Here is a 25,280-nt window from a genome sequence, read left to right as displayed (position 1 = left end):
CTCACGAAGAGCGATTTTTGGAGCTAAGACAAGCTCAGTTATTACTTATATTCTCTAAGCTTTCTCCGAGAGAGAAAACTTTTGGAGAGACAAGACACAGTTTCGAAATTTAGTAGCGATTCCATTTAATTCCAAGTTTAAAAGTGACCGCAAAGACTGAATTAATTAGGATCGCGTCAGTTCCTAACGGGATTCGTATCACCAAATAATCAAATGTAAAACAGTTCCAATACATTTGATGGAAGATTAATGGAATTGTATACTGAAGATTGAAAACGAAAAGCCTGCTTCAAGAACCAATAACAAGGACCTTGCTATATCAGTTATCGAATTTAAAAGCCACTTCCTTGGTCAGACTTAGTGATGATAGTACTGCATACAGAAGTTCTAGGTTCAAACAAATTTTGCTTGCAGGTATTTTACACTACCGAAAGGTTCAAAACTCATCCTTAAGCAGAATGGTCATTATATTTGTCGAATAAAACTTCTTCTGTTCTTTACAGCATGCCGTGGGTTTTGGTCACATGTCTATAGCATATTGTCTTGGACAGTGAGTTGAAGAAGGACGTGCAGTTGCAAGGTAAAGGAAATGAGACGCCTCCTTCAAGCCTACCCATAGTACCACCAGGCAATTAATGGCTGAAAATTCAACTTCTCAACAACTATTTTCAACCCAAGGGAAGATCATACACATTCTCAATTAATGAATAGGACACTCACCGCATCCATACCCACTGAGATTACCAGCAGGCACCAGATTGGAAACAAATATTGGTAGCACCTTGATACTAAAGAAAGATAATAACAACTGAAAAGGAATTTATTTTTGGAAAATTATGCACCTGATCCTATCTGCTAATTGAATAGACTGTTCAGTTCTTGCCACAGAAAATAGAACCTCATATTTCACTACACTAGAATCCAAAGAACCAGGTCCCCACCATGTTGCAGGATTCACCCAATAATCAATGCATTATGTAATGAAGTACCTGCCCAAATTTCAACCCAGCTACTCCTTGTAAACCTAATAGTAATAAAAGTATCGCCACCTTTTAGAAACAAGTTTTAAGTCACACAAAACAAGCTCCAGTAGATATTCAGTACCTTACCAGAGATTCTATTGCAAGCAGCCCCACGGATAAGTGATTTTATTAGCAGTACTAGAATAATCATCCAATGCCTATGGATTAAACTAGCATGTCAATTTTTAAGTTTGTTACTCGAGATCCACATGGCAAGCAAATTATTAGGATGGATTTATTTCCATCTACTTGTATGCTTAAAACAAAAAACAAAAAACAAAAAACATCAGTCGAACAAACAACACTGATTGAAACTAGATATTCAAGAAATGATAATAATATATCACAAATGTAACAAGTCATCCAGTAACACGTAGTCCAACAAGATAAAGAAGCGACTGCGGGTACATCAGATATAATTCCTCAAGAGAGTTTATTGTAATACTTGTATAAAGGAATGCAGTATACATGATTAAAGTGGAAACCAGTAGTAATCTATACGCAGAGTTTGATCAAACAGTTTGTTTGCGCACAAATCCCGTACCAGGATCATCATTGGATGGGAAGACCTGGAGCCCTGTAACTACAGCATCTGATGGGCCATGGCAGCACCTCTGCTCCATCTCCTTGACAGAATCAGGGTTCCCTGAAAACAGAGCCTCTACAGAACCATCACGCCTGTTCCGCACCCAACCTTTCAACCCTAATTGTGTGGCATTCTCTATGGTCCAGTTCCTGTAGAACACACCCTGCACCCTGCCTTTTACAACAACCCTCACCTGCACATCCAAAACCACCCAAAATACATTGTCACACACAACTTGCAAAACCAACACTACATTGAAAAAGCAAACCCTATTTCCCACATATAATTGATCATGTAGAGATCCTGAACTCAAAATCAAATTATGTCAGACACCCTAATAAATTTTGCAGACATCCCATTTGATTAAAATATAAATCAATTAGAAAATGACAAGAAAGATATTTTTACAGATGACTTGCATAGCAAACACTAATTTGCAAAAAGCAAAACCTCTTATATCGCGGTATTGGATACTTATCTACCGATACTCATCAGTCAAAACCCTAAATTCTACATATAATTGATTGCATATAGATTCTAACCCTCAAACTCAAATTTTGAAGAGACCCATTTCATTAAAATAACAATAAACTAGAAAATTACAAGTCAAGAGAAAGAAAGAAAGAAACACGCACCGTTTTGGCGGGAGGAGATTGAGTGTCAGTCATGTTGCAGAGAAAACGAGGAGGAGGTCTGAGCAGAGGAGAAAGAAAAGAATGAGGAGGAGGAAGAGGAAAGAGTAGCGAAAGAGGATTATGAAAAGAACGAAAAGGAGAACGAGTGCGAAGGGGGAATCTATGAGTACGAATAGCATCTTTAGTGTTCCATATTATTCTCTTGCTGATCCCAGATGTCAGGAATCTCAGTGTTGGTTGTGGGATTGATGTTCCCATCCGATTATTTTGTTTTGTGATCTGATTCCTGGAATCATTGTGTTCCCACTGCACTGTTCATCATAGTCATATGTCAGCCAATTTTAGTTTATGATAAATTCTTTCTTTTACTTCAGCAAAATTAGGAAATTTTAGGGCCCGAACATTTTTTTTTAGTTTGCATTTACTCGAATCGGATTCTCTCTTAATATAAATCGGCTGAGTTTTAAAATCTCTCCTAACATTTGCCTTTTAGTGATTGTATACGAATCAAATATAATTTTTGGAATTTTTATTTCTTAACTAATAATCATCACTTAAGTTATATGTTCAGATCAAATTAGAAGAAAAAATCTTAATCCATAACTCCTCGCGTCATTATTGAAATTATGAGCTTTAAGCTCCCAGTATACTCAGACCTAGTAACCAGCAAGTATATTTTCTTTCCTTCGTTGACTTGTGATGCATTAAAATATCAAATAATTTTAAAACAATTTTGTTTTGTTGATCAACAAATTCTTGAGAGAGTGGGATAAAAAATTAATTTGAGCTTTGCCCAATCGCTACCTTTAACGAAATGTGAAAAAATTGTATATGTATTTCAGATTATGCTCTTATTTTAATGAAAAAAATACTTATTTGGTTTCTATATTTATTGTTAATTTTTTTTAATTTCTCAAAACATCTTTATTGTTATATATATTACACTCTCATCTTTATTTATTTTGACTTTTATAATAATATCTTACAACAATATTTTTGAGAACATGAATTAATTTATCTATAACAAAAAGCTAATTATCAAATTAGTTTCAAAAATAAAATAAAATAAATATTTTTTTTACAAAACCATTATAAAAATATTAAACATTATTTTTAATTTAGCTTGTATCAATTTATGTATAAAAAATATTAACAAAATTGTTGAAAAGTGCGAGAAATATCAATTCTCTTACACACATAATTATTGGTTAATTTATTAATAATAATAATTATTGATTAATTTGTTAGTAATAAAATATTGATTAATATGATAATTAATTAACTTTTTATAGATTAATTGTTAATGTTTCCAAAATTGTAGCAAAGTTATTGTTGTAAAAAGTTTTTAAAAAATAAGACAAGAATGTCATATATTAACAAAAAGGGTGTATTGAGATATTTTTAAAATTTAAAAATTAATCAAATACTTAATCCAAAATATAAAAAAAAAAGGAAAAAGGAAAACTAAACAATGTAATAATTGCTAGCTCAAAAGGAGAAAAATTTAAAAAAGAAAACAGATTTTGCCACAAAGTTAGTAATGATATTTATAATTCAAATATATAAAATTGGGTGACAATATTCAAATTTCCCTCAGAGAAAATTTAATAACTAATTTGAATCCATCAAACCGACAACTAATTAAAGAGATTAATATATTGGTATTCGCTCATGTGAAAACGAAAGATCAATTAAGATATTGAGAGGGGTAAACATAACATACCTATTATACTGAACAAAGATCCAGAAAAAGGTGAACGAAGTCTGAGCAAAATGCAAAGAGAAGGATCAGAAAGAAGAAAACAAGAGCGGCACGAAGGAGGAGAATGAATAGAATTAAAGCTATGATTGTTTGGAAAAAGCAGAGGGTGGGAGAGTCCCAAATTAATAGCATGCTTGCAGCTCATACATTTGTGTTTCAGAATTTTTTAAAAATTTTGCTTCTCGATTGAATGAATAATTAGTGGAGTCTGATTGCGTCTGCCTTGGCACAACTTTTGACTCCTTGACTTTAATATCTAAGCTGCGTGCATTGCACATGCTAGAAACTTCTCGTATTTTCATGATCACACAATAAGATGAATTGACACATTTTGAAATTCACTAGATATTTCGAACTATTATTTGCTCTAGAGAAGAGTGACTGCTCCCAAAGCTTGTTTGCTTTGTGGGTATGGTCTAGCTCTGGCCCCACAACAACCTAATATATGTACAAGTGGCACCGTCAAGCAAATAGATCGGGGTTAGGTTACAATGGGTTACATAATGAGAGTATGTACCGTTAAGATGCGTTCAAACGTCCATAATTAAATTTCCATTAAGTACTGGGGATACCGACACTACGCTCTTCTATTATTTTAAAAATTTTTATAACAGTTGTGTTTATTGTTAAATAAAATTTACACATTGGTTTATCCGGAAAAACTTGAGTGTAAATTATAATAAATATAATTTAACAATATTTATAATGTAATTTTAAAAAATACTTGTGATAATTAAAGACCACTCAATTTTTTGGACTTTTTTAAAAAAGAAATAAGAACTTTCATTCATTCAAAGATGTGAATACATTCGTTATTTCCATTGGGAAAGAGTCCAACCAAACAACAGTGTTGGAGTAAACAAAAGCTAATTTAGCTAAAGTGTGGGCAATCACATTACAAGATCTCAGACTGTGTTGAACTTTGCCATTGCAGAGTTCCTTAGTCTTATCTTGTATCTCCGAAATAACCTAAAAAATCTCATTCTTGCTGCCCCTCCTATTGTTAATCAAATCTGCCATCATTTGAGAATCAGTTTCAATAATTAGAGCGACTAGCCCTGCATTCTTGGCCACCTGAAATCCCCAGCTTGCAGTTTCTTCCTCTGCATATGCTACATCCCCGTGGAACTTTGTGGTCTTGATAGCAGCAGCTATGGACTTCCCAGTTGAATCTCGAATCACTACTCCCAAACCTGACAGTTGCTTGTCATTGCTTATGGTTGCATCAACATTCACCTTAAAACAATTTTGCTGTGGGGGTTGCCATCCTCTGGTTTTGCTTTCCTCCTTAGTGGCTCTACACTTCCCCTCTGGACCTTTAACTTTCTGATAGGCTTCCATTAAGGCCCCTGCTGTTATTACTAGCATATGAGGATCTGACTTCTTTGCTTCAAATAAGTATTTGTTCCTTGCTTTCCAAATAGTCCAGCAAATAATGGTCATCAATTCAAAGTCTATTTTGCTTATCTTCTTTGTTAAGTCATGAAAGACAGTAAGCAAATCTGGACCTCCCATGCTTTTAAGACTCTCTGCAAAGTTTGTGAGACTCCAAGCTTTTTGAGCTACCTTACATTCCATCAAAGCATGAAAAATGTTCTCAAACCTATGACCACAAATTTGGCAAAAAGGCTCATGTAACGCCTGTTTTTTCCACAAATTCACAGCTGTTGGCAGGAAATTTTGAGTGGCTCTCCATAAAAAGATCTTGGTTTTTTCTAGAATATTGAGAGTCCAAATCACCATCTATTGATTGCTTTGGTTTTCTGAGCTGCTTGGAGTATCTGGAAAATTCAACTTGAGAACTATTTGATAACCACTTTTGACAGAATAATCTCCCTTCTTGTCATAATGCCAAAGCACTTGATCATTTTTAGGATTATTGGGCAAAGGGATATTCATAATGACATCTGCATCTTCTTTCATAAATTGTTCATAAAGCAAAGCTTTTTTCCACTTATAATCATGATCTATCAGCTCGAAAATTGTGGTATCGCTGGGTAGAGTTGGATAGGAAATTGGTTTAAAAGTAATTGGCCTAGGAATCAAATTATCTTTATAAAGCATCACCTGATTACCATCACCAATTCCCCATATGTAGCCTTTGAGGATTACCTCTTTGCCCCACAAAATACTCCTCCAAGTAAAGGAAGGGTTTGAGCCTAAGGTTGCTTCCACGAATTTTCCATGCTTAAAATATTTGGCTTGTAAGACTTTTGTTGCTAGTGACTTGGGATTCTGAATTATCCTCCACACTTGTTTTGCCACCAGTGCTCGGTTAAAGCTAGAGAAGTCCCTGAAACCCAATCTACCTCGGCTTTTAGCTTGACTCAAGTTATACCAACTAGTCCAATATATCCTTCACTTGTCTTCTTTGCTTCCCCACCAGAATCTTGCAACAACTCTTTGGATGTCATTACAAATGCCTATTGGTATTTTAAAAACAATTATAGCATAGGCCGGCACAGCTTGAGCTACTGCTTTGATGAGTACTTCTTTACCCCCACAAGAAAACAATTTATGCTCCCATCTTGAGATCTTGCTCAAAATCTTGAGCTTAGCTCCATTAAAAAAATTTCTTTTTTCTCCCAATCATAGAAGGCAACCCTAAGTACTTCTCATGCTTGGAGACTACATTGAGCTTGAATAAGTTCTTGATGGCTGAAATTTTATCATCTCCCACATTGCTACTAAAGAACATTAACAATTTGTCAAATTTGAAGATCTGTCCTGAGGCCCCTGCATAGCAATCAAAAATGGCTTTAAGACGTGTGCAATACTCCACCGAAGCCCTTGTAAAAATGAGGTTGTTAGCAGCGAACAGCAGGTGAGAAATGGTGATGTTGTTGCCAAATTTCAGCCCATGGATCAGTCTCTGATTTTTGACTTGTATCAGGAGATTGGAGAAAGCTTCTGCACACATGATGAATAAATATGGAGACAGTGGATACCCTTGTCTCAGCCCTCTTTGAGGTTGAATTAAGCCCTTTGGTACATCATTGATAAGAACAAAAAAACATTATTTTTTTTTCTAGAAATTTCCACTCCACCTTATCATAAGCTTTGCTTATATCAAGCTTTAAAGCCACTAACCCATTTCGTTGCCCCTTACTATGTCTGATTTTATGCAAACATTCATACTCAATAATGATATTATTAGTTATTAACCTATTGGGAATGAATGCACTTTGTGTTGGGGATATGACATTATGAAGGATATGTTTGAGTCGATTTGCTATAGTCTTTGTAACAATCCTATAAATTACATTACATAAACTAATGGGTTTAAACTCTGTGACTTTTCTAGGTTTTCCAATCTTTGGAATTAAAGCAATGAAGGTGTGATTTATGGGTGCAATAGTACCTCTCTCATTAAGAATCTGTAGACAGGTGCTGATAACTCCCCTTTTGACTGATTGCCAATGCTTTTGGAAGAAGACTGTATGCAATCCATCAGGTCCCAGAGCTTTAGTATGGTACATTTAAGCTAGGGCTTCTGTCATTTTCTCCTCTGTAAAGGGTTGTTCAAGCTCATCATTCATTGCGGTGGTGACTTTTGAATTCAAACCCTGTAAGGCAGCTTCCAATTGATTTGGACTTGGGTTTGAGGAAGAGAATAAGTTTGCAAAATATCTGTAAAACTGCTTTTTAACACCTTCATCATCTTTAATCCATTTTCATTGATCATTCTCTACACCCCATATCTTGTTCTTTCTTCTCCTAGATGTAACTTTAGCATGAAAAAAATTGGTGCCTTTGTCTCTTTCTTTAAGCCAGTTTGCTCTTGAGCGTTACTTCCAATAAATTTCTTCTTCTACCAAAAGGTTGTGAATTTGCTTTTCCACTCTCTTAATTTCCTCTCCACTATCATTTTGCTCACGCTTTTCCTTTAGCTCTTCAAGCTTTTTTATCAACATCTGAATCTTCTTGAACATTTTAAATACAGACAAATAATATTTTTTTTATATAATTCCACCTTAAATTAACAGTCTTTCTTAAGTGAAGCCGGGTGGTTAGAACCTCACGGATTGGAGCCCCAAAATGCATTGTGGGGGTTTAATGTCTTTCCTCAATTTGAGTAAAGACAGTAGTCTCCTTTTTTAAATGTAAAAACGTTCTTCGAATATTAGAGAGGATAGTCTTTTCCCTTTCGAAATGTGAAAACGTTCCTCGAATATTAAAGAGAATAATTAGTCCCAGTAATTATCTGATTGTAAATATCAACATAGTAATCTCATGAAATATGAGTTATAATTAGTCTTAATGAAATATGGGTTGTAATTAGTCCTAGTAATTATCTGATTGTGAATATCAATATAGTAATCTCATGAAATATCAATTATAATATGAGTAATAGTCTCATATAATATAAATTGTAATTAGTTCCTATAATTATCTAATTGTAAATATCAGTATAATAATCTCATGAATATGAATTGCAATTTGAGTAATAGTCTCATATAATTAATAAAAAAAATATTTTATTTGACGTCCTTCAAATATTAGAGAGGATAAAATTTGGGCTCTTATGTAATTAAAAAAAAAGTCTTTCTTTTGTCTACAGGCGTCTTCACTCTTGTAGAATATTGATGATGTCATAGAGACAAAATTATCATTTCCCCTGAACAATAAAAACATCATCTTTTAATGCGCATCCTTGATGCGTACAAACTATTTGACGTTTTGAAGCTCAATTTACCTTCAGTGGAACTGAATTTGGGTTTGAAAATCACAATCATTGGAAGTTCTCCCCAATGAATGCCTACATGAGATCTTTAGATGCCTTCCCAGGCCGTAAAGAGAGGAGTTTTGCTAGTTGTGCCTCCAAAACGTTGCTTATGATATTGGCCATTATTCGTAAGACTGAACTCTACAAGTTTGAGATAGACATGGCTAATGGGCTGGGCCGGCCCCGCCCATCAAAGTAAGACCTATGTGTGCTCGTGCTCGTGTCATGTTGTGCCCACTATGTGTTTCATGCTGTGCCGTGCCTAATTGTTTTCACTTAGGCTCATCCCGGCACACGTGTCGTGCCCACTCGTGCAGTGCTGTGGGTCAAGCCATGTCGTGCCTAAGAAAAAAAGCCTAATAATTTTTTTTCTTTTTTAAAAATTTTTTTAAGAATGCAAGCCAAGTTGTTGGCGTACTTTTTTCAAGTCTATATGTTTTTTTAAGTCTGTCTTTATTCAAATTTAATAGAATCAAAAATTCAAAACTTAAGGCTATATTCAATAATAATAAATTAATAATAGTAAGAGAATGTAATATTAATTACTAAGTTTGACCTTATAGTATTAGAAATTTTTTAATACTTAACAATAACAATAATAATAATAAATTTTTGGTAAAAGTTAACTTAACTGTTAACTTGGACTTACTTAGAGTCATAAATCATATTTCACAATAATATTAATGCATATTTATAAAATCGTGATACTTATAATTTTATTCATTAAAATCATGATATCAATTATTTATTTAATAAATTATAAATATAAATCAATTATAATTTTTTTAAACTAAGAATTAATTGAATTTAAAAAATTCAGTTTCAAGTTATTTATAAAATTATAAAATTATAAAATTTTAAGTTTACTTTCATTAAAAAAATAAAACATGCTTATTGCGGGCTTTTTCATCGTGCCGTGTTTATCCCATCTCTAATCGTGCTGTGCTTTTAAGGCCCGCATGTCTAAAATTCTAAACCTTGTCCAACCCACGTGCGTGTCGTGCCGTGCCGTGCCATGCCACGTTCCGCATCGAAACGTGCTCGTCTTGTCCCGTGCTGTACGAACACATGTTGTGCCCCATGCTGTACGAACACGTGCCATTGGCCATCTCTAGTTGGAAAAGCTGGAGAAGTAGATGGTTGCATCAGCTTTTGATTCCATTTACCTGGTGTCATGTGATGAAGATGGTGATGGTTCTTACTAGGTGATTGGATGGGAAGAAAGCAACAGATCTAAGACTTGCTGCAATTGCCGTTAGAACAAGTGGCCATGAGAGGCTTAGGAAGCTGTCAATCCAAGGAAACAACCATACAAACAAGGTTACCAACTTTGGTTTATCAGCAATAGCCCGCGGTTGCCCTTTTCTCAGAGTCACTTTTGTTGTGGAGTGTTCCCTCTATTAGGGATTAAGGCATTTTGAAGATAGCTAAAGAATGCCATTTGTAGCTAAAGAAGGTCTTTTGGAAATAGCCAACGAAAATGTATGAAATCTTATTTTTTGGCATTTATTTAGCACAAAATAATATTTTAACTTTGGAAAAGAAAGTCTTCTGGATAATATTTTGTTAATTCTCTTAACTAAGTGAAATAAACAATTAACGAGTGAAAGAAAATGTTAACTTCTATTAATTCTGAAAAAAAATTATTTGTATATTTTTTAAAAAAATAAAAAAAATCGCATAGTTGGTAGATAATTTTCCTTCATTAAAAATCACTCATTTGTCATGGGTGGCTCAAATTTTCCACCTACGGAGGCTAATTCCATGTGCACAGATACGCTTAGCAAAAGTCCACTTAGAAGCGGAGTGTGCTTAGTAGTTAGAGAGCGCTTAGCACTAAAGGCAGATACGCTTAGCAATGGGCTACTAACACAACTAGCCAACTGTAGTGCGCTTAGCGATCATCCAAGCCCGGCTCGAATTCTAAACTTCTCTACAATTGTAAATAGCTTATAGTTTTCTAGAATTGAGCATTTCAGTCCTAGGAAATATTTATGCAAGTTGCTATGAAGTTTCAAGCACTAGCACCCAACACCTATAAATAGGGTAAGCCCTCATTTGCTCACCACACACACAAACTCACCAGCACATACACATTCTCACACAAGCTCTCAACCTCTCTTGTAATTTATTCTTTAGTGTGTAATAAAATTATATTTGGCCATATTGTTCTCTTCTCTCTAACATCTCCGCAAAACATTTATTGCTTGGCTAGTTGAGAAGTTTGAAAAGGCTTACTTAGCGGCTCGTGTGCTAGAAGTCGTCTAAGTGCCGCATGGGTTTACTGCTTGAAATACCCATCCGGTGACAAGTGGCATCAGAGCTAATATTTGTAGCCATGCAAGCTAGCTCAACGAGCAATGGCCAACTCTCGTAGCACAACCTAAGAGGGTGTAGTCGGTGTGGAGTCACTTAACCCAACTCGTGGCCGCGAGGAAGGACGCACACAAGCTAAGTCCCGCGGCAAGTCCAAGGCCGCTTCCATAGACGCCTTGGAGCCTTGTGTGGCTACGCTCGAAACTTCTATGTCCACTGTCCAGGACACCCTCAATACTTTAGAAGTGAAGGTCAACGGTCTCGAGGGCAAGTATGGTGAGTTCACAGTAGCCACTAAGGCCCCATGCAAGACCAATCCGACTCTCTCCAAGGAGAGTTTCGAGCATTCCATGATGAGCTACTGAAATTGCGTAGGTTCGTGCAAAATGAGCTATGAGCGATCCGTGCGGTGGTTGACGATGTCCGCTTGGATTGGGTTTGGCACAAGCGCACACTCTCCACTAGCTCAGCTTCCACAAGCTCAAGTGATGCGTGTCAGATCGACATGCCAATACTGGACACATATGATGGTACACATAACACTACCGTCGTGGATAACTTCTTATTTGGGTTTGAGCAATACTTCGATGCCATGGGTGTTCGTGATGAGGCATCGAAGGGAGGCACCACACAACTATGGTGGCGGCAGAAGCATGGTGAGATGGGCAAGGGCATTTGCACCATTAACACATGGACTGGGTTCCAATGCGAACACCGCAAGCACTTTGTCCTGAGCAATGTGGAGAAGGAAGCTCAAGCCTGCCTACATCAGTCAAGCAAATGGGCAGCGTCTGTGATTAAATCAACGACTTCACTACCTTCATGCTTGAGATCTCTGACATGTCCGATAAGGACTCTATCTTCTATTTCCAAGATGGCCTCAAGGATTGGGCCAAGGTGGAACTCGATAGGCGTGGCGTACAAATTCTCAATAACGCCATCGTCATTGCAGAATCACTTGTCGATTACTCCGCCTAGCCCAAGGACAAGAGGCCCAATAAAAAAAAAAGTTGGGGAGAGGGCTGTAAGGACAAGAGCCACAACTGGAAGGAGTGGGGTAGAAAAAGCAAAAAGCCTTTAAGCGGCAAGAGCGAGCAAAGTAAATTAAAGAAACAGCAGTCACCTAGGCCTTGAAGCCCATGCTTCGTTTGCAATGGCCCTATTTGGGTATGCGATTGTCTGTAGAAGAAGTCACTTAATGGTCTAATGGCCTAACTCAAGGGCAACTCCACACCATAGATAAAGGAACCTCAACATAGCATGGGTACCCTCCAACTCGTCGATGCACTCAAGAGCCACCAGCCAGCACCTATGAAGAAAGGGTTCATGTACGTTAGTGTATTCATCAATGGCCAAGCCGTGCGTGCCTTGCTCGACACCAGAGTGACGCACAACTTCATCTCGAAAAATGAGGCTAAGCGCTTAGGCTTTAAGGTGACGAAGGAAGAAAGCACTATGAAGGTGGTAAACTCACCCGTCAATCCCATCGCAGGCACCGCACTAGGCGTACGAGTAACGTTTGGAATATGGAGCGGAAAACTCGACTTCTCCATCATGCCTATGGACGACTTCAAGATGATCCTCGGCATAGAGTTCTTTCATCAAGTCCATGCCTTACCGCTACCGACCATGAACTCCCTAAGCATCATTGACGGGAGCATGACATGCATGGTTCCAGCCGAACGATCCAAGATCGAGGACAAGATGCTCTCGGCCATGCAATTCAAGAAGGGCTTCCTTAAAGACCCAAGCTTTTTGGTCTTCATCCAGGAGTTGAATGATGGAGAAGATCGCAAAGACTCATAGAGCCAAGTCCTTCTGCTTATCCAAGGAGTTCTCGACGAGTTCAAGGACGTCATGCCTTCGGAACTTCTAATGAATCATGAGATCATGAGATCGAGGTAAAACAAGGTGCGAAGCCACCAGCCTTAGTGCCCTACCGTATGGTGCCACTCGAACTTGAGGAGTTGCAGAGACGATTCAAAGACTTGCTGAACGTAGGCTACATTCGCCCATCGAAGGCTTTATTCGGTGCACCCGTGCTCTTCCAAAAAAAGAAAGACGGGTCCCTCCGCCTGTGCATCGACTATCGCGCGCTCAAGAAGATCACAATCAAGAACAAGTATCTAATCCCCTTGATCGTAGAGTTGTTTAATCAACTTGGCAAAGCACGGTACTTCACCAAGCTCGACCTTCGGTCTTGGTACTACCAAGTACGCATCGCCAAAGGATGCTCAAATGTGCCACTAATAGAGGCTAATTTCGTATGCACAGGTACGCTTAGCAAAAGTCTGCTTAAAAACGGAGTCCACTTAGTAGCTAGGTGCGCTTGCGGGTTGCACTTAGAAAGGGGATACGCTTAGCAATGGACCATCAACACAACTAGCCAACCGTGGTGCACCTAGCGATCATCCAAGCCTAACCCAAATTCTAGACTTCTTTACAATTGTAAATAGCCTAGAGTTTTCTAGAATTGAGCACTTAAGTCTTAGGAGATATTTATGCAAGTTGTTAGGAAGTTTCAAGAACTAACACCTAACACCTATAAATAGGGGTGAGCACATATTGCTAAGCACTCCTCATTTGCGAAGCACCACACCACACACACAAACTCACCAGCACATACACATTCTCACACAAGCTCTCAAGCTCTCTTGTAATTTATTCTTTAGTGTGTAATAAAATTATATTTAGACATATTGCTCTCTTCTCTGTAGCATCTCCGCAAAGCATTTCTTGCTTGGCTTGTTAAGAAGTTTGAAAAAAACTTACTTAGCGACTTGTGTACTAGAAGTCGTTTAAGTGCCGCACAGGTTTACTGTGCAAAATACCCATCCTGTGACACATTACTTAAAAACCATACACAAAAATTTTGTGGGGCAGTTGTTTAATCAAATGAAAAGGATCTCTATGATATTGCACATTAATATATTGGTATTTGGTCGTGTAAAAAAAGAAAGATCAATTAAAACATTGAGAGGGGTACACATAACATACTTCTTATAATGAACAAAGATCCAAAAAAAGGTGAATGAGGTCTGAGCAAAATGAAAACAAAAGTAGTATGGGTTGTATTGGTTGCACAATATTCTTCAGCTTTCTAGCTAGAACCTTCTCGTATTTCCATCATACAACAAGATGAATTGACGTATTTATTCGCTAGCTAATTTGCATTTAGTATTTACTTAAAAAAATGATTCTTCTCAAAGTTGGTTTTCTTTTTGGGTTTTGTCTAGCTCTAGCCCCACAACAACCTAAATAAGTACAAGTGGCGTTGTCAAACAAAAAGTTTATGGTTACATATTGAATACGTGGGTCCATCTATGTTGTCGTACCACAGTTTTTGTCTTTTCTGACTTAGTGACTGTAGAATTTCATTGAGTCTTTATACACTCTTTCTTATCTACAGTTGCTAGATTTTGAATAATCCTTAATTCGCCATTATGATGAATTCATGAAACCAGATAAAGCATTTGGATGTTTCAGCTTTGTACTATAATACCTAAATAAAATCTCATTTAATAATGAAAATAAATTAATCAAGCCAAACAAAACCAATCCAATCGTTAATTTCAAAACCAAAATTAACCATAAAATGACTAAGTTCCAGCCGTAAAGGCTTCGTGAATGATGGTGGACACAATAGTGAGGATGACATTTGTGTAGACATGGAAGCATCGTGTGGCCGTGATCGTAGCGCATATCGTTGTGTGCTAGTAACTGCAATGATTTAGAGCAGCGACACAATTGCACCATAGATCACAGCCGCAGGTTGCAAATGTAGCTATTGTGGCACTCTTAAAGCTTAGAGAAGATGATATACTAAGAAACTTAAGTTTAGAGAAGATGATACAGTAAGAAGTTTAGAGGGGCGCCAAACTATCAAAAGCTAGGTACTCTTAAACCTAATACCAAGTAGAGAAATAAGAAGACAAAAGAAAGAAGATGATAATGAAGACAAAAATAACAGAAGAGAGGAAAGAGTTTTTTTGTAGTACTAATTTAAAGGTATTTTTTATTTTTTTATTGATTTTACTTTGTTATGATGATTAATGTGACATGGTTGTAAACAAAAATTATTTTAATGCTTACAAAAAGTAGTAAATAAAAAGCAGTGTAAGATCATAAAATTGAATTTTGATAGTATAAGTAAGCAAAAAATATCATAATACTTTTAAATATTTTTAAAAATAAGAAAGAGTGCATAGACGCTCAATGTAATTTTATAGTACAAAAATTGTGGTATCATATAACAGTGGCAACATAGCCCGACCCAGTATACGTATTGTTAAGTTCCTTTTGCACGTTGATAATTAAATTTCCATTCTACTCATAAGTAGTTGGGGTGCCAACACTAGACTCTTGTACTATTTTAAAATTTTTTATAATAATTGTGTTAAGGTGTCATCTTAAGTTATATATAATATAACTTACAAATAAGTAAAATTTACTCATTGATCTACTTGATCCCACTATTTTATTACTTATTTTTACATTGAAGAAACATGATTGTAAATTATAAAAAATGTAACTTAAGAAAATCCTTATAAATGTAATTTGGAAAGCCCTTGTGTTTATTAAAAACCACTCATCAACCAAAAGCCCAAGAAAAAAATTTGGCAGCGGAAGTTGTTTAATCTTACAAACTAGAAAATAGAACCGCGCTTCACGCAACTTTGAAAAAAGAATTTAGTATTATCATTTTTTCTTAATTTACACTTGATGAAACTAATAAAAAAATATGAATTAATTTTTTTTAAAGATGAGGCAGCCTTATAAAAAACAAAAAAAACTATTAGCCAGCAATACAAATAAAGAAGCAACGCAAGATAAAGAATAAAATGAGAGAATATATTATAGAATGATTTTATTCATTCCAATTGTGTGTGTACAAAACAAAAAGATGAGCTCTCCTTTTATAATTACATAATCACTCCATGAAATTAATGAAAAATTATGGATCACAATTCTTTGTGAGATAGTAAGAGTTCTAGAGAAGCGAAAGGTTGCTAATGGGAGATAGTGAAGAGATTAAATGATATATGTTATGAACATCTACATTTATTTTAATAAATTCATAACACTCCCCTTTAGATGTTCATTACAAAGAATATGTCACATTAAAATCTTTACATAATTGTTATTGTGTAATAACAATCAAATTAATTATTAGAAGATGAAAAGTCAAATCTAAAAGAAATTTTCTCTATTTATTAGATAATAGAGAATATACAAAGATGAGAAATAGTGATGCCACATCACCTCCTCAAGTCCAAGCTTTATATATATATATAGATATGATATTCCATAAAGAGCCTCTTGATAACGTGCATATTGTTGCCCAAGGTAATAAGTGTGAAAAATAAAGGGTCATAGGGTTTTCCATAAAATTTGCATGAATAATGTGACATAATTTGATTAGACGACTTAAAAAATAAATAATAAAAATAAAATATATGGGCTCTTTTTAATTCAACCAATTGTAATTTATTAAATATCCTCATGAGTGCTGGATCGAGTAATTTTGAAATAACTTTATTTAGTTAGCCAATTAAGTTTGAGTTTGCACAACGTAATTTGTACAAAATTATTTGGATGTATCCGTTCTCGAAATAATTGATCCATCCATTATTAGCCATTACCAAACAACGTCTTCCTTGTAATCCTTTTTTGACAGGCAATCACCTCCACTTTCCTTCTAAGCTTGTCATTCAGATAACATTTCAGTTGTTGCTACGTGCTAATCTCTTCAAGCAAAACACGACAAATAGAGAATTGAATGATTGAATCCCACTAATCACCAACTAGGGTGTGTGTATCATTCATATATTCATGATATTCTAGTGATGCAAGTCTCTTTATTCAAATGAAAAAAAGATAAAAAGGGTATGAACAAAGCGCAAAGAGGAAGATGAGAAAGAAGAAAATAAGGGCCACACGAAAGAAGAGGATGAACAAAAATAGAGCAGTGACTGCTTGTAGGAAGTAGAAAATGGGACAGTCCTAAATTATGATCATTGTTAGCTAGCTTTCATTCTACTTGAAGATTCATAAATAGTTAGCCAGCTTTTGTAAGAAAACCAAAACAGTGAGATAACAAATTATATGTTAGCTAATTTAAACAATAGTGTAAACTAGCAATCAGAAACACTAAATGAAGAACAAAAGAGGAAGAAACCAAATTGAAATAAAAAACCCGAGGCCTGAACAAAAATAGTCTCCTTAAAATAGATTTACCACCTTTACGGAGTGCTTAAGGTTTGCTAGTATCTGTTTCCCAGGATGCATCGGGTACGATTTTCCAGTTAAGCACAGGCTGAAAATTCCGGCGAACCACAACAGTGAATTCGATCAGAAAAAATAAACGAAGAAGGAAGGAAGGAAAAAAAATAAGTGCTCTTGGTGCTGATTTTCAGAGTGTCCAAAAAACAGAAGAGGAAGTGCCTTTTTATAGCCATGTGAGGATGGAACAGTAGTTCTGTATTGAATTTCCGAATTCAATTTATGTTAATAATTTGCTGTAACAGCCAAATCAATTCCATGAATTGATTTCAAAATTGAATTCAAAAAATAAAACGCGAATAACAGCTAAAATAATTGTAAAAGCTGTCACCAATTCTTTGAATTCACATGAACTGTTACAATAAAAAATTCAAAAGGAATTAGAAACGTGCCTAGCTTGCATGGACGATTTTGGGCTGACATTCATGTACGGAGGACGCGCGGGCGCACACGAGTTCAATCAAATCGGTCTTGGATTCGCACCCCCCCTGCGCACGCGCGTGTGGAGAGAGCCTCTATCCTTATAATCCTTACCCATGCATGGTTAAGTGTTTATATATATACACTAATTCCTAGGCTTCTTTTTCCCATGTGGGATAAGCTTCATTTCCTTTCAAATTTCTAACTCCAAGGGTGAACCTTGAGAGACAATTTCTCATTCACCCAAGCACCATTTTGAGAAAATAAAATTATACTATTGAAGTATCAACGGAGTAGAATCTGAACCTCACAATATTTCCACTTTCGTTAAGTGGGACCCACTCAAAATAGCATGTTATGCTATTTTTTCAACAATCCCCCACATGAATGAAAATTGGCAGTAAAAACAAGAAAACCTCTAAATTGTGACATCAAAACCATTTTTGACTCTTAATGATTGAGTTTATTGGAATGATACCTAGCACAGGATAGGTAGGTGTTATCCTTTGAACCTTCCCTTGTAATAGTATAATTACTTTACTAGCTGATCGGTAGACGCGATGTCTTTGAACTGTTCTGCCATTAGTGTAAACGATCATATACTACACATAGGTATTTCTCCTAACACTGTTCAGTTCTCATGATTATGTTCGTTTTGGCCTTGAACATCTGCCTAGTTCTGCAAGAGTTTCTAAGAGCTGAACCCTTTATAGCTCCCTTTGAAGCGGCCCCACTTCTCTCTCACATAGGTGATATCTTAATTAAGAGTAACCCGCATTACTCCGCTCGAATTTTCGACGCATAAGAATCATTAAGAGCCTAGCTCAACCTTATTCCCCACGGGTATCACTGTTTCATCATAGGAATGGTCAATGAAGTAATCCTCTCAAGAGAATGACCCCCATAGTGATCCATCTTTAGTCTTTAACAAATAGGTTGTCCAATTAAACCTAGATCTTGGGATCTCCAGTCTACTAGGTTAGGTTTTCCTTCGTTATTGACTAATCAATCTATAGGTTTTAATCCCATCCCCCTCGATGATTTTTCTACTAGCTCTCTATTTAACCCTTTGGTTAGCGGATCCGCTATGTTATCCTTTGACCTTACATAGTCAATAGAAATAACTCCAGTAGAAATACGTTGTCTAATGGTATTATGTCTACGACGTATGTGTCTGGACTTACCATTATACATATTTTTTTGTGCCCTACCGATAGCTGATTGACTATCGCAATGTATACAAATCGTAGGCACATGCTTTGGCCATTTTGGAATACCTTCTAAAAAATTGCGCAGCCATTCTGCTTCTTCACCACATTTATCTAATGCAATGAATTCAGATTCCATTGTAGATCTAGCAATTACTGTCTGTTTAGAAGATCTCCATGATACAGTTGCACCTGCTAGTGTAAACACATAGCCGCTAGTAGATTTTGAATCTTTTACATCTGATATCCAGTTAGCATCACTAAATCCTTCTAATACTTCTGGATACCTAGTATAGTGCAGTCCATAATTACGAGTATATCGAAGATACCTAAGTACTCTTACGATAGCTTTCCAGTGATCAGTTCCTGAATTACTCGTATATCTACCAAGTTTGCTTACTGTATAGGCTAAGTCTAGTCTGGTACAATTTGTTAAATACATCAGACTACCTATTATTCTAGCATATTCAACTTGAGAAATACCCTCTCCTCTGTTTTTCGATAGATGAATACTAGTATCTAATGGAGTTTTAGACATAGTATTATCCTCTTTATTAAATTTCCCAAGAATTTTATCTACATAATGAGTTTGACTTAAAATAAGTCCATTAGAAACCCTTGAGATTTTAATTCCCAAAATGACATCTGCAAGACCCATGTCTTTCATGTCAAACTTAGACTTCAACATATTCTTGGTAGATTTAATCATGTCATCATTACTCCCAACAATGAGCATGTCATCAATATATAAACATAAAATGACATAGCCATTTTCTGTTTCTTTGACATAAACACATTTGTCACACTCGTTGATCTTAAAGCCACTTGTGATCATCGTATGATCAAATTTCTCATGCCACTGTTTCGGTGCTTGTTTCAAGCCATATAATGACTTAACCAATTTACAAACTTTCTTTTCTTGTCCTGGAGCTATAAAACCTTCAGGTTGCTCCATGTAGATTTCTTCATCTAAATCTCCATTTAGAAAAGCCGTTTTTACATCCATTTGATGTATCTCGAGATTGCGCAAAGCTGCAATTACTATTATCATCCGCATGGAATTTATTCTCGTAACAGGAGAATAAGTATCAAAATAATCAAGGCCTTCTCGTTGCTTATAACCTTTAATTACAAGCCTTGCCTTGTACTTATCGATTGATCCATCGGCTTTCATTTTCCTTTTGAAAATCCACTTATACCCCAAAGGTTTACATCCTGGAGGAAGATCTACTAGCTCTCAAGTATGATTTTGTAAAATGGATTCAACTTCACTGTTAATGGCTTCTTTCCATAAAGTGCCTTCAGCTGAAGTTACAGCCTCTTTGAAGCTTTGAGGTTCATTTTCTAGCAAATACGTCAGAAAGTCTGGACCAAAAGACTTTTCTATTCTAGCTCTTTTGCTACGTCTAACCTCAATTTCTTGTTGTTGTTCTTCTTCTGGTGCTTGATCATTTTCTTCATTTTCAAGTGTTGTTTCATGAAATTGTTCCAATTCTCTCGATTCCACTCTAGAATTGCAAGGAAACACATGTTCGAAAAACGATGCATTTCTTGATTCTATTATTGTGTTTTTGTGGACATTTGGAATTTTAGACTCATGCACCAAAAATCGATATGCACTACTATTTTGTGCATAACCAATGAAAATGCAATCAACAGTTTTTGGTCATATTTTCACTTTTTTATTTAAAGGAACCACTACTTTAGCAAGACACCCACACACTCGTAAGAATTTATATGAAGGTGATCCACCTTTCCATAGCTCATACGGGGTTTTATCTTCTTGCTTTCGGGGTATCTTATTTAATAAATAATTAGCTGACAAAACAGCTTCTCCCCACATATTCTGGGGTAACCCAGAACTTATCAACATTGCATTCATCATTTCCTTTAAAGTTCGATTCTTTCGTTCTGCAATCCCATTAGATTGAGGTGAATATGAAGCCGTGATTTGATGTATGATTCCACTTTGTTCACATAGTGACATAAACGGAACAACATACTCACCACCACAGTCACTCCTCAATTCTTTGATTTTTCTATTAAGTTGATTCTCAACTTCATTTTTGTAGAGAATAAACTTTTCCAAAGCTTCATCTTTGCTTTTCAACAAATATACATAGCAATATTTTGTGCAATCATCTATAAAGGTAATAAAATATTCATTACCACCTCTTGTTTGAATGGATTTAAAGTCACAAATATCACTATGTATTAAATCAAGTGGTTGGGTGTTTCTTTTAATTATTTGGAAAGATGACCTAGTTAGTTTTGCCTCAACACAAGTTTAACACTTATGTTTCAAATCAATTTGGAAATTGGGAATATGCTTCATGTTAATCAATTTACCCAAAGAATTAACATTAATATGTCCTAATCTACTATGCCAAAGATTAGAAGACTCAAGCAAATAAGCAGAAGATGTAGCTTTATTATTAATTGTTGGTTTCAAAGTCATTACCTCTTTCCCAGAAGTCATCTTCAAAATCACCTTCCCTTGACCCTCAATCTCAGACGTAGCCGAATTCCCCATGAATAGCTTCTCTCCATTGCTAACTGCTTCAAATGAAGTGAACAACCCTTTGTCCGAGCAAACATGTCTAGTTGCTCCTGTATCTATCCACCATTCTCTTGGATTAGAGCCAACCAGATTCACTTCTGAAACCACTGTAGAGAGGTTTATGTCTGAAACATGTTGAGTGATGTTTTCCACCACATTCGCCTCTCGCTTCTTTTTAGGCAATCTACAATCCGAAGCCTTGTGACCCATCTTATCACAATTATAACATTTTCCTTGAAACTTTGTTTGTTTCTTGGAAATTCCTCCTTTAGGACCCAATTTGTTTTTTATTTTTAGGTCCATGTTCAACAAAATTTGCATTTGCCATAGAAATAACCCCTCTTCTCTCAGCATTTCTGTTGTCTTCCTCAATTCTGAGCTTAACAACCAGCCCTTCTATATTCATCTCCTTTCGTTTATGCTTCAAATAGCTCTTGAAATCTTTCCAAGCAGGAGGCAACTTTTCAATAATTGCGGCAACTTGAAAAGTTTCACTTAAATGCATCCCTTCCGCAAGGATTTCAGATAATATAATTTGAAGTTCTTGTACTTGACTTATTACTGTTTTAGAATCCACCATTTTAAAATCTAGGAAGCGACCAACAACAAACTTTTTGGTACCCGCATCCTCGGTTTTATATTTTCGGTCTAAGGATTCCCATAGCTCCTTGGCTATTTTCTTTCCTATGTATACATTATACAAGGAATCACTACGGCCATTCATTACATAATTTTTACACAAAAAATCCGAATGGTGCCATGCATCAATTGCACTTGCAACTTGAATATCCGTTTCACCCTCTTTGGGCTTAGGAGCATCCTCGGTCAAAAACCTCGCAAGGTTCAACGTGGTCAAGTAAAAGAACATCTTTTGCTGCCACCGTTTGAAATTTTGGCCATTGAATTTTTCAGGCCTTTCCGCATGATTGACAGGAATTGCCACAGAGGTTGGTTCCTTCACAACAGATGGTGCAGCAACAGGGACATACGGAATGTCATCAACAATTTCAGTTGCCATCTCAATGATAATTATAAATCTGTTTTAAGATTGTAAGAAAACCAAAACAGTGAGATAACAAATCATATGTTAGCTAATTTAAACAATAGTGTAAACTAGCAATCGAAAACACTAAATGAAGAACAGAAGAGGAAGAAACAGAATTGAAATAAAAAACCCGAGGCCTGCACAAAAACAGTCTCCTTAAAACAGATTTACCACCTTTACGGAGTGCTTAAGGTTTGCTAGTATCTGTTTCCCAGGATGCAACGGGTATGATTTTCCAGTCAAGCACAGGCTGAAAATTCCGGCGAATCACAAAAGGAATTAAAAATGTGCCTAGCTTGCATGGACGATTTTGGACTGACATTCGTGTACGCAGGACGCGCAGTCGCACACGAGTTCAATCAAATCGGTCTTGGATTCGCACCCCCCCTGCGCACGCGCGTGTAGAGAGAGCCTCTATCCTTATAATCCTTACCCATGCATGGTTAAGTGTTTATATATATACACTAATTCCTAGGCTTCTTTTTCCCATATGGGATAAGCTTCATTTCCTTTCAAATTTCTAACTCCAAGGGTGAACCTTGAGAGACAATTTCTCATTCACCCAAGCACTATTTTGAGAAAATAAAATTATACTATTGAAGTATCAACGGAGTAGAATCTGAACCTCACAATATTTTTCACTTTCGTTAAGTGGGACCCACTCAAAATGTGCTCTCAAAATAGCATGTTATGCTATTTTTTCAACAACTTTCAACTTCAAGGATTGCATATTTCATTAGCCAACTTCTTTATATTAATTAGATTCTGATATAAAGTGGACTTGGATATATATCATGAATTACTTTGACAAAAGTATTCTTCACAAAGATTCTTTGCCTTTCTGGCATAGTCCTCACAGATAAAAGATTTCAAGCGGAATACATATTGATCGAACACATGTAAAGGGATAAATCGGCAGTCAATTTGATTATGATTCAGGAATATATTGGAGTAGAAAAGTGTTAAAGAGAGAGATACAAGGGAATATAAAACTACTAAAGAGACAAAGCACTGACAGAAGACTATGATACTGATTTTTTTTTTCTGAGGAGGTAAATTTGAATTGTACAAGAGAAGCTTTATTAATAAAAATTTAAAAAAAGAAAAAGATTTACTTACTCAGGAAAAATGTAATGAGCCTTACTCTTATAAAAAAGACTAAGAACAAATCAATGGAGAATAATTGCGAAAATAAAAACCATGCATGCATGCAAAGAATAAAGAAATCATAAAGTTATGCAAATCTATAACTAGGTAAAGAAATTTTTTGAGTGCGGAAGATGCTGATGATTTCCTTTTTTCAATTAAGTGAATTATCTAGCACTAATTTATCAATATTTAATTATATCCACTTTGTGCCAAATTTCACTACTACAAAATTTATCAATAATGACGTTTCTAAACGACATAAGATGACAGTTTTAAAACCGTCATCTTAGGCAGCGACATTAAAAGGAGTGTATTTTTTATGACGGTTATTATACTAAACAGTCATTATTTACAATATCTACATAAGTTTTAATGACGGGTTTTTACATAAAACCGTCATTAAAAAAGTATCTTTAATAACGGTTTTTTGATAAACCGTCACCTTTAATGACAGTTTTCTGATGAACCGTCATTAAAAGGTACTTTTGATGACAATTTTTTGATAAATCGTCATTAATTCCCATTTACTTTAAAAGAATATATATTTTTAGTGACTTTTTTTTTTAAAAAACCATCATTGAATATTTATATTTAATGATGGTTTTGTGTTATAACCGTCATCTTATGGTGAGTAGTATGACTATTTTTAATTACAGTTCTAACCAAAATGGTCATTGTATGTTAAATTTGATGACCGTTTTCACATAATAACAGTCATCTTTTTGTTGTTGATTATAAATAATAATAATAATAATAATAATAATAATAATATTTTGTAATTTAAGAGCCATTTCAACTCTGTTTCAATTGCAATTTCTCATTAAATTCACTTAAATGTCTCATGTACAAAAAATAGCTTTACAAAAAAATTTAGCACAACAAAACACAAATTAGCTTCTACATCAAAATTTCAAAAACTCAACCATTTCAATCCTGAAGTTCACTACCTCGTAACCAAAGAATTAACGTGCTTAGATGTCTTGTAAAAATGTATTAATTACCAAAGGGGAAAAAATTAGCTTGTACATAATTAAAAAAAATATAGAAAAAGAGGAAACAACACCTAAAAATTCTAAGGTTTTGTTTTAGCTACAAAATAACACCCATAAAAACTTTCAGGTACTATTTGTCTCTGTTAGTTACTTTTTCCTTCAAATTTTCTATCACTCTCTAGCTTATCAAACACAATATTTTAATAATTCTTTCATTCTCCATTGCTCAGACTACTATACTTATATAGAGAAGGCAAAGAAAGAAAATTACAAACTAACTGAAACATATAACAATTTTATACAACTTGTATTAAATCAGTGTAGGATCTTGCTTCTAATAATCCAATTCCACTTCTAAGTCTTCCAAAATTACATTAAACTACATCAAAATAAAATAAGAAATAGAAATAAAAATATATATTTCATACCTTTAAGATCATTTTTGAAAAAAAATGCAGAGGATCCGGTATAACATTTGCAAACACCATTATATGCTTTGAGATCAAATATTAAATAACAATTAAAAAAAATGTATGGTTATAGAGTTTCAAAAACCTGAAGATAAATATACAAAATT

General features: G+C 35.3%; 2 protein-coding genes across 2 annotated transcripts; both read right to left on the bottom strand.

Moving 5' to 3' along the window:
* Positions 1-1,343: 1,343 nt before the first annotated feature.
* Positions 1,344-4,239, bottom strand: LOC18038683. Its single transcript, XM_006428314.2, has 3 exons — positions 3,967-4,239; positions 2,244-2,554; positions 1,344-1,801 (listed from the first exon to the last, which is right to left on the bottom strand). Exons 1-3 carry the CDS (start codon positions 4,148-4,150, stop codon positions 1,535-1,537), a joined length of 762 nt encoding a protein of 253 aa, XP_006428377.1. The 5' UTR covers positions 4,151-4,239; the 3' UTR covers positions 1,344-1,534.
* A 735-nt stretch (positions 4,240-4,974) lies between these two features.
* On the bottom strand, positions 4,975-5,520 carry LOC112097285. Its single transcript, XM_024182470.1, has one exon. The coding sequence runs from the start codon at positions 5,518-5,520 to the stop codon at positions 4,975-4,977; it is 546 nt and encodes a 181-aa protein (XP_024038238.1).
* Between the last annotated feature and the right edge of the window lie 19,760 nt (positions 5,521-25,280).

Source organism: Citrus clementina, unplaced genomic scaffold (assembly GCF_000493195.1).
Source record: "Citrus clementina cultivar Clemenules unplaced genomic scaffold, Citrus_clementina_v1.0 scaffold_6, whole genome shotgun sequence".
Classification (NCBI taxonomy): Eukaryota; Viridiplantae; Streptophyta; class Magnoliopsida; order Sapindales; family Rutaceae; genus Citrus; species Citrus x clementina.
Note: the sequence above shows the minus strand (reverse complement) of the source record. Positions and strands in the feature narration are given on the sequence as shown.